The sequence below is a fragment of the Ostrinia nubilalis genome, chromosome 19 (assembly GCF_963855985.1).
Source record: "Ostrinia nubilalis chromosome 19, ilOstNubi1.1, whole genome shotgun sequence".
In the NCBI taxonomy this organism is placed as follows: Eukaryota; Metazoa; Arthropoda; class Insecta; order Lepidoptera; family Crambidae; genus Ostrinia; species Ostrinia nubilalis.
Window position 1 is genome coordinate 9,545,102 of NC_087106.1, and position 10,988 is coordinate 9,556,089.

Genomic DNA, 10,988 nt, shown 5'->3' on the forward strand with positions numbered 1-10,988 from the left:
ATTGATTTTATTTTTCAGCCAATGAGGAAAGCGGCATCTGCAGGTGGAATGGCGAAAGCTATTTACTTGTATCACGTCGATCTACATGATGTAAGTATCTATATACAAGGTGTTAGGTCAATGGGTATATGAGCTGACACTAGCCCATGTGTAGGAGATTGGGATAGGAATGGGATGGGATACCTTCGATTGAGCAGACTCCACAGGACGGTCCAAGCTTGGTTCTTCTTTCACTTTCACAAACACTTGAATTTTTATTGAGATGAGTTTAGCGCGCGATTTGTGTTTATTTGAATTGGTTTATTTTGGATACTTATTTAGTATTAACGCCCAGATAGGTAGGCGAAGCGGCGCGTTGCGATGCGAGAGCGAGACTGAAGGTGGGAGGGAGAGGATAGGAAAAAGGACTGTCAGAATGAGTGATAGAATAGTGTGACATGAGTTTGAAATGTATGAGGTTTTAATGCTGGCGCGTACAACTCCCCCGGCCTAGAGGTCTTCCTCTAGATTGAGTAGCGTTTGTAAAAAAAAGTTAAAAACGTAAAAAAACATGCGTTAGAGAGAACTAAACGAGTTAAATTAGCGTTAAAGTTGTGTTAAATTAAAGTTAATGTTAAAATAAAGTTAAGAACATTATTTGAGTTACTGTAAAGGAAGAGGACAAACTCTAACTACAGGCCGAACATAAATACCGGTTGCAGTGCGAATCTTTAAGGTGCGAATGATTTTGTCCTTTCCGGGATATACTTCCACAACCACACCCAATGGCCAACAAAGAGGATGTGCATTGTCATCTTTTATAACAACAACAGAGCCCACATCTATCGGTTTGGTCACCGTATTCCACTTTTCACGGCGTTGTAGAGAAGTTAAATACTCCTGACTCCAGCGACGCCAAAAGCTTTGCACTAATTTATTGACTAACTGATAACGCGTTAACCGATTGTCAGAAATATCAGAGACATTCTCTACTGGTAAGAATTTCAGTGGAGTTATATTGAGAAAGTGATTGGGAGTGAGAGCGGATATATCAGATGGGTCAGAGCTAAGAACACACAATGGTCTACTATTCAATAAGCCTTCTATTTGTACAAGTACAGTGTTGAACTCTTCGTATGTTAACACTTGAAGACCAATAACTTTATAAAGATGCGTTTTTACATAACGAACATTTATCTCCGTGATGCCGTTAAAGTGCGGACCATTTGGCGGACTATGAAGAAACTTAATGCGTTGTTCAGCCAAATGTGAACTTAAATAATTTTTGTGAGAGTCAGATTCTAAAAGAGCGTAAATTTCGTCAAGCTTGCGTTTAGCGCCAATGAAGTTAGTACCTCCGTCGCTATATATCATGGAAACGGGGCCTCTTCTACAAATGAATCGACGAAAAGCGGCGAGAAATAGAACAGAGCTTAAGTCTGAAACTAACTCTATGTGTAGAGCCTTAGTTGTAAGACAGCAAAATAAACAAATATAAGCCTTCTGGCTTTTAACACCTCTGCGGCGAATGTGAGTAAAAAAGAAGGGACCTGCATAATCGACCGATGTATAAACAAAGGCTTTAGCTTCTGAAACGCGAAATGATGGCAAGTCGCCCATAAGAGGGTTTGTAGATTTAGGGTTTAAACGAAAACAAATATTGCATTGATGTACTCTTTGACGTACTAAGTTACGTGCGGAAAGTATCCAAAATTTCTGTCTAAGCAGACTGAGTAGAAGTGAAGGACCAGTATGTAAATTACATACATGAAAGTAATCAACTAAAAGTTGAGTGAAGCGATGTTTAGGCGATAGAATGATTGGATGCTTTTGTCCATAGTTGAGTTGAGAGTGAGTGAGTCGACCTCCGACACGAAGTATATTATCAGAGTCAATGAAAGGGTTAAGTTTGAGAAGCGATTTGTTAAAGGGTTTATTATTTTTAATTGCGTGCATATCTTGAGTAAAAAATAGTGCCTGTATATGGCGTACTAAATAGAGTTCAGCGAGTTCTAAATCAGAGGATGTAACCACTCCGTTTGAACGTAGTATTTTAGCGAAGCGTAACACGTACACAGTAGCGCGTAATAATTTTGGGTACGTGGAAATGCGATCAATTAATCGATCGAAAAAGTGAGAGTTCGATTGAGAGTTTGTCTCTGAAACAAGAGCGATAGTTTTCTCTTCCAGTCGAACACTGTTAGATGAAACTTGAAATGGCTCGATAGGCCATTGCGAGATTGGCTGAGCTGTCCATTGAGGAGAGTGAAACCAATTTAATTGATTTAATAACGCTTTAGGAGTTACAGGTCGCGATATTACATCTGCAGGATTTTCATTTCCATTAACATGATGCCAAATTTTTGCGTTGAGTTTCGAATTAATTTCAGTAATTCTATTCGCAACAAATGTGTGAAATTTGTACGCGGGAGAATGTATCCACGTGAGAGTGACAGTCGAGTCTGAAAATGCGTAAATTGAGTTAACAGGATAACGATTCTCTATACTATCGCGAACCGATAATAAAAGATTTGTCAAGAGCAGCGCTGCGCACAGTTCAAGCCGCGCAAGAGATATTTTCTTTAAAGGCGCGACGCGCGATTTGGATGCGATAAGAAAGACTTCACCGGGTGAATCTGCATCAGAGCTCACGCGCACATAAACTACAGCTCCGTAGCATACTTCGCTGGCGTCCGCGAAGCCCATGATAGTGACGTGACAACCCGCGGTGATCCCTATATGACGAGATATTTTTAATTGCGATAAATAGTTAATCTCACTATCAAACCGATTCCATTTATTTTTTATTGAGTCTGGAACTGGCTGATCCCATTCAAGTTCGCGCTGCCAGCATTCTTGAATTAAGAGTTTGAGAAACGCTGTCACAGGGCCTAGCAAACCCAAAGGGTCGAATAATCTAGCGGTTGCGGAAAGAATCGTGCGTTTTGTGCATTGGTCAGAGTTAGTAGAGTTAATTTTGTAAAGAAAAACGTCATGATTAGGAAGCCACTGCATGCCTATGATTTTTGTCGTAATTTCTGAGTCAGTGTCAAAATCGACGAGCTGTGGATTTTTATGCGAATCGGGAATCTTATTTATAAGCTCAGGGTTGTTCGAGATCCACTTAACCATTTTAAACCCCCCGGCCATGAACATCTTAACCATTTGATGGTAAGATTGTTCAGCTTTTTCTAACCCGTCCATCGATGAGACATAATCGTCCATATACATACAGGATTGAGCTTCAGACGCGGCGATAGGATAATTCGCGCGCTCGTCCTCAGCGAGTTGGCGAACGACACGCATAGCGAGGTAAGGCGAGCTAGAAACGCCAAAAGAAACCCTATTGTATTGATAAGTATCAATCGGTGATTCAGGATCAAATCGAAATAATATGCGTTGAAACGGGTGGTGATTTTGATCAAGCTTTACACAGAAATACATCTTTTCAATATCAGCAGATAAAGCGACTGAGAAAATGCGTAAGTTAATTAAAAGATCAAAAATATTACTTTGTAAGTTTGGGCCAGTGTAAAGAACATCATTTAACGACTTTCCAGAGGTTGTTTTACAACTTGCATCTAAAACGACTCGAGTTTTTGAAGTGAGTTTATCTGGTCGGTATACTGCATGATGAGGTATATAATAATTTGGAGTATTTTCCTCTGAATTCGATGCGTTTTCGACTTTTGACAGAAAACCGCGATCGATACAGTCTTGAATATTTTCATTATAGTTAGTGCGTAAGCCCGGAGTTGAGTCTAACTTTTTCTCTAAGTTATAGAAGCGACGCCTAGCAGTAAAGTAAGAATCGCCGAGTTCTGATGGGTCGAGTTTAAATGGCAATGAAACGGTATACGTCCCAGAGTCGTCGCGAGAATGAGTTGATTGGAAAATGTTTTCACATATTTCGTCGTCAGGGCTGATGTGTCTCTTAGTAGGTACACTTTCAAGCTCCCAAAAGCGTTGCGTGAGTGATTCTAATGAGTGCGAGTCTACATTGCAAAAGAATGCTTTATTATCATTGCGTGAATGAGCTGAGTAGCACTGAGCGCGTCCCATAGCGAGATATCCGAGCGTGGTTTCGATAGCGATGACAGAGGATTGCGGTGAAGTTATTCTATTACTACCTAAAAGAAGCGGGAATATCTCATTGCCTAACAAACAATCGATTTCAGCAGGGATATCGAAGCTGTCATCAGCCATAGGAAGACCTTGTAAATGCGATAACTGGGTTAAGTCAACCTTTACATTAGGTAAATAATCGGTTATTGTATCAATGACGCGTGCGTTAATAGTGTATTTACACCTGGGATCAAAGCGTGAGGCAATTGTGAAAGATACATATCCCAGCGACACACTTTCAGACTGACCTATGCCCTTAATAGTGGTAGGTAGCGGATTGACTTTTAAGTTCAGTCGCGCACAACATTTATTTGTGATAAAGTTGCTCATCGAACCTGTGTCTAGAAACACGCGTAATTTTTGACACGTCTTATTATTGTCATAAGTATACACTGACGCGGTGGGTAATAAGACCGTGGTACTAGATTCATCAGCGATCGACGGCGTGACTGCAGAGAGAGATACATTGTTGGTTGGCATCGATTGCAACGGCGGCGTGACCGGACCGGGCGCGGACATGGACGCGTCGGTCGGCGAAAGCGTCGCGCTGCAAGTCAGCTGTTGTGACGTCATAGGTCTATTCACGTTAAAGTTATCTATATGAATAAGAGTGTGATGTTTACGTTGGCAAACTGAGCAACGGTTTTGAGATTTGCAATATTTAACATTATGAAAGCCTAAACAATTGAGGCAAAAGTTACATTTTTTCACTAGAGAGTAGCGAGTTGGCGCATTTTTCGAGCGAAAATAACTGCATTTGAACAGGGCATGTTCAGGTTCCGTCTTACAAAGTTGACAATTCTTGCGTACAGCGGATGGAGTGTATGAGCCTTGCGAATTCGGTTGAGATTGGAAGTAATGTTGATTGAGTTTTACTCCAGAAGCTGTATTAGAAACAAACGACTGTGTCGGTTTCGAGTTTTTAGACTGCGATGAGAAATTCGTTTTATTATTAACGTACAGCTTATTCTGCGTAAAAGATGAGCGTAAAGAATGGATCTTATTCTGTTCTTTTATAAAAGTCTTGAGATCATTAAACGTAGGCATTTTTACGTGCTTAATGGATTGTTCAAATAAATTTAGAGTGTCTTTGTCTAATTTACTGAGAGCAATATGAGTCAAAATGAAATCGGAAAGGTCATCAATCTGTAAACGTCGTAAGGCAGCTTCAGCTGAGCAATACTGTTCCAAAAATTCATCTAAAGATTGCGATTTGAAGTTTATTAATTGTTCCAAATACATAGAGGCTTGTACTCTTATGTCTTGGTATTTTTCTAATAGGTTGTTCCAAATTATGTAATAGTTCTCACCAGTAGGTGGAATACCCGAGCAAATTGTAAGTGCTTTTCCGGAAAGTTTTCCTATAAGGTATTGAGCCTTTTCACCTGGAGACAAACCAGTGTTCTCATGAATAAGCGTTTTAAAATTTTGGTAGAAAACGGGCCACTTGGAAGGGGCTCCGTCGAAAGAGACTAGTTCTAAAGGCGGTAATTTTTTTACGAAATCCTGTTTACGACGCTCTGTGTTGGCCTTTAGTTGTGCGATGGAGCTTTGCACCGAAAGGATGTTACAGTACAAATCGTCAAACGAGTTGAGTGCGGCAAATGTAGGTTTGAGTTCCTCATCATTTTTCATATAACACAAATTAAGTTCGTCAATAGTATCAAGAAAATCCGATCTTGTTTTTTCAATCGAATGCATGCGAGACATGAAAATTTGTTCAATCTGAGGGTCGGAGACCTTTAGGCTGAGGTCGTATAGTTCCTGAACCCTCTGAAAAAGCGCTTCTTTTTTAGCTTCAAGCAAATTAATTTTGCGTTTTACTCCCTCCATTGTATTGGTAGGTGAGCAAACACACGCACGAGAGCTAGCGTTACAAATGAGTTGAGTTGTGCGTATTTATTTATAATCCAGTAGGAAAATAAAATGCGTAGCGTATGTAAGCGAATTTGAAATTGAATTGAAATAAAATTTTAAAAGATTGAATTTAAAAAATACACGTGTTTACAAACAACGAGTTGACGTTTGAGCGAATAGTAATTTCTAGAATGTGTCAAATGTCAAACGAATCGAACTTTCCAGAAAGAATGTGTCAAACGAGCGAATTTTCTAGAATTTTCTAGAGGGTTGTCAAAATGACGGATGCGTGAAAATGTGTAGTTGTGATTTTATGTAAGTGTAAAGGATAGGAAATGAACCATGCGGCTCGGTAGGACCAGAAAGGAGTTGTAGGAGATTGGGATAGGAATGGGATGGGATACCTTCGATTGAGCAGACTCCACAGGACGGTCCAAGCTTGGTTCTTCTTTCACTTTCACAAACACTTGAATTTTTATTGAGATGAGTTTAGCGCGCGATTTGTGTTTATTTGAATTGGTTTATTTTGGATACTTATTTAGTATTAACGCCCAGATAGGTAGGCGAAGCGGCGCGTTGCGATGCGAGAGCGAGACTGAAGGTGGGAGGGAGAGGATAGGAAAAAGGACTGTCAGAATGAGTGATAGAATAGTGTGACATGAGTTTGAAATGTATGAGGTTTTAATGCTGGCGCGTACACCATGTTAACATAGTCATATAAATGGTATGGTGAAGTCAGAAATTTGATATCATCATTTTATTTTTTTAAATTTTCATAGAAAATAAATTTTATAAAATCCGATTAGTATGGAAATTAAAATAATTAAAATGAAGATATCAATTTTCTGACTTCACCATACCATTTATATGACCATGTTAACATGGCATGGGCTAGTGTCGGCTCATATACCCATTTACCTAACACCATGTATATAAAAGAAAGTCGTGTTAGTTACTCCACTTATAACTCAAGAACGGCTGAACCGATTCAGCTGAAAATTGTCAGGGAGGTAGTTTAGAGCCAGGAGAAGGACATAGGATACTTTTTATCCCGTTCGAAATAAAAAAAGTCTGCTTATTTATTGCCATTAAGGCGGAACAAAGTTCGCCGGGTCAGCTAGTTTTAAATAGAAGTAAAATATAAAAGGTGTTAAAAATGTTTTTCTTTGTAAATACTAAATATAAATAAATATAAATAATATAAATACTAAATATTCTTACCAGTTGTGACGCCAACTGTAGTCGGTAGTCTTCGCCCACAAAACTCCCCGCTGACTACAGACTTTTTAACATCCAAAGTGGCCAAAAAGTTGACAACACAACCTTCAACAAAGATGTGTTGTGAACTTATTAGCTACTTTGGGTGTCACGAGTTATTTGAGAGAGAAGCCACACGGTGCGGTGCGGCGCTGGAGCGATGTCGCTGCGGCGTTCTGCATATAAAAATCTATAACCATCTATGGCCAGACGGTGCGTTCCGGTGCCGCACCGCAGGCATACCGCACTTCGATTGAGCGAGACGGCGCCGTATTGCGGCGCCGCATACCACATGGGTTGGAAGACGTAGCGTGGGCAGGCCTCCTACTAAGTGGACCGACGATTTGGTGAAGGTCGCGGGAAGAGCCTGGATGCGGGCAGCGCAGGACCGTTCATTGTGGAAAACCTTGGAGGAGGCCTTTGTCCAGCAGTGGACGACATTCGGCTGAAACGAAACGAAACGAAAAATACTACATGTGTACAGTGATGCGGCAAAATTATTGCGGTCCGTGTGACTTCTCCCTGACACCACAAAATATAACAGAAGGTAAACTCCATACTAAGCGCGCTCGAGCCACGCACACATAGACGCGTTATCAAGCAAGACTGTCTTGGACGAATGCGAGGCGCGACTGCGCAGCTGCGTTCGCTTGAGTGACGGTGCTTACGCGTTTGTAAAATTATTTTGTTTGTGCAAAAATGAGTGAACAACAAAAAAGGGGTATTATAACATTTGTTAAGTAGACGGTTGTTTACACTCAACATTAAAAACTAAATTTTCGTTTTTACTACCAGTTGATTCCGGGAGGTAGGTAAGTAAGGTATTTATTTGTATTTCAATAGTTCGTTTAACGTTGACAAATCGAATTTTATTTATCGAGGTTTTAGGAATTATTGGATAATAGTGTCAACCACTCAACCACATACTACTTCCTTCTCATGTATTTGTTTGCAAACTATTACTATAATAACGTACTAAACATAACTACATAATTATAAGTGGATATCTGTTATTGTCTTTCTTCCATAGTATTAAGAGTTACATTTTTCTATCATAACGAAATAAACGCAACACATGACAAGACAACCCTAGCGCGACGGCCGAGCGTGCGAGCGAGCGAGGTATGCGAAGCGAGGTACATACATGAGTTTACCTTCTGTTATATTTTGTGCTGACACTGCCTGTACTTGCCCTAGCCCTGCTTGTATAAACACGATAGCCATCTCCAGGTGGCGCACAGCACAGCGCAGATGTGCTACGCAGCCCTTCACAACACGGCGCGGCGCGGCGCGCACGAGCGGCGGCAGCACGCGCGTCTGCTGCGCAAGCAGCGCCGCGTGCGCACCATCGTGCACGGCATGCGGCTGAGGCACGAGCCGCAGCAACACATCGACGACGTGAGTGACATAGTTTTATCTTCATCATTTCAGTCATAGAACGTCCACTGCTGAACATAGGCCTCCACCTATGAATTCCATGTTGATCGATTGGTAGCGGCCTGCGTCCAGCGCCTTCCTGCTACCTTTATCAGGTCGTCGGTCCACCTTGTGGGTGGACGACCCACTCTGTCCCACACAGACACAACATAGACAGAAACACATCACCGTACACAATCATATAGATACGTCACCGCCAGCACGCGCGTCTGCTGCGCAAGCAGCGCCGCATGCGCACCATCGTGCACGGCATGCGGCTGAGGCACGAGCCGCAGCAGCATATTGATGACGTGAGTACACACAGACAACATGACAGACACACATCACCGTACACAATCATATAGATACGTCACCGCCAGCACGCGCGTCTGCTGCGCAAGCAGCGCCGCATGCGCACCATCGTGCACGGCATGCGGCTGAGGCACGAGCCGCAGCAGCATATTGATGACGTGAGTACACACAGACAACATGACAGACACACATCACCGTACACAATCATATAGATACGTCACCGCCAGCACGCGCGTCTGTTGCGCAAGCAGCGCCGCATGCGCACCATCGTGCACGGCATGCGGCTGAGGCACGAGCCGCAGCAGCACATCGACGATGTGAGTGCACAGAGACGTAACATAAACTCCGGTCGTCGAGCACGTAGAATTTCGTCCAATGACCCCAAGCTACCCATCCTTATCGGTCGCGCGTAATGAGGGCTATCGTTTTTATACTTAACAGTTGGCACCCCTGGCGATTGACAGGACCTTACTCTACAGTGGCGCCATCTTGATGAGTGCAAATGCGATAGTCCTCCTACCACTTAAGCGCTCACAAGTTGGCGCCACTGTCTTCGCTAATAGCAAGTGACAGGACCTTACTCTACAGTGGCGCTAACTGGTGAGCGCTAAAACGATAGCCCTCATTATATTGCTGTCGCGACTGTGCGACGGGCGCCCGCAGTGAGTGTGCGAGACGTTAGACAGAGATGCGCATCATCGTACATAGTCATATAGGTGCATCACCGTCGCACGCGCGCCTTCTGCCGGCAAGTCCGGTCGCCGAGCACGTAGAATTTCGTCCAATGACCCCAAGCTACCCATCCTTATCGCTCGCGCGTAATTATATTGTTGTCGCGACTGTGCGACGGTTGGCGGCAGTGAGTGTGCGAGCTTGGGGTCATTGGACGAAATTCTACGTGCTCGGCGACCGGACTTAAGAGAGAAATGCGCATCATCGTACATAGTCATATAGGTACATCACTGTCGCACGCGCGCCTGCTGCGCAAGCAGCGCCGCGTGCGCACCATCGTGCACGGCATGCGGCTGAGGCACGAGCCGCAGCAACACATCGACGACGTGAGTGCACACAGACACAACATAGACAGATATTTTTGTTTTTTTTTATCCTCGAGGAAGCTCTTGGCCTGTATCTCACCTGATGGTAAGTGATGATCAGGCCGAAGATGGAAGCGAGCTTCACCCGGAATCCTCAACCACGGAGGAACTGGCTATCTTACCTCTAACTGACGGAACACAACAATGCTGTTAGTTAACATTGTTGTTATGGCGACAGACTTAGGTAAGATGGTGGTAGCTAGCCAGGCAGACTTAGAACAAGTCCTACGTCTGAAGCAGGTGGTCTTACCACTAGACCACAGAGGCAGTTAAAATAGAAATACTGCCGTGCTAGCGATATCAGCAGTAACTCCAATATTTTGCTGTTAAAAAAGTCCTCTCAGCTCGTCTGAATGCAGAATACATCATCGTACATAGTAATATAGGTTATAGGTACATCTCTACACGCGCGTCTGCTGCGCATTACGTTAAAAATAAAATCCTAATTTAACGGGGATTAGTGAACTTTTTAGTTCATTATTCCCCATAAGTTCCAATTTGGTTAACGGGGAATAGTGAACAAAAAGTTCACTAATCCCCGTTGACGGGGATTGTCAACGGGGAATAGTGGAATAAGCCGTCCAATGACCCCAAGCTACCCATCCTTATCGCTCGCGCGTAATTATATTGCTGTCGCGACTGTGCGACGGGCGCCCGCAGTGAGTGTGCGAGACGTTAGACAGAGATGCGCATCATCGTACATAGTCATATAGGTACATCACCGTCTGCACGCGCGTCTGCTGCGCAAGCAGCGCCGCATGCACACCATCGTGCACGGCATGCGGCTGAGGCACGAGCCGCAGCAGCACATCGATGACGTGAGTACCTGCCACTTTCAAGGCCATACAAACGCCATAGTGGACCCGCCCGGACACAAGAAGACAAAGCGACCGCCGCGCGGCTTCATCTGAGCGTAACTACTCTGTTACAAACTTCGCCAAATAG

At 43.3% G+C, this 10,988-nt stretch overlaps 1 protein-coding gene across 1 annotated transcript in view; it reads left to right on the forward strand.

The window, feature by feature from the left end:
• Positions 1-10,988, forward strand: part of LOC135081175 (DNA-directed RNA polymerase III subunit RPC3) — a 30,851-nt gene that overhangs the window by 14,399 nt on the left and 5,464 nt on the right. Inside the window, exons 9-10 of the mRNA XM_063975915.1 lie at positions 19-90; positions 8,449-8,616. Of these exons, the coding sequence (XP_063831985.1) occupies positions 19-90; positions 8,449-8,616 (240 nt within the window). The remainder of the gene's footprint in view (positions 1-18; positions 91-8,448; positions 8,617-10,988) is intronic.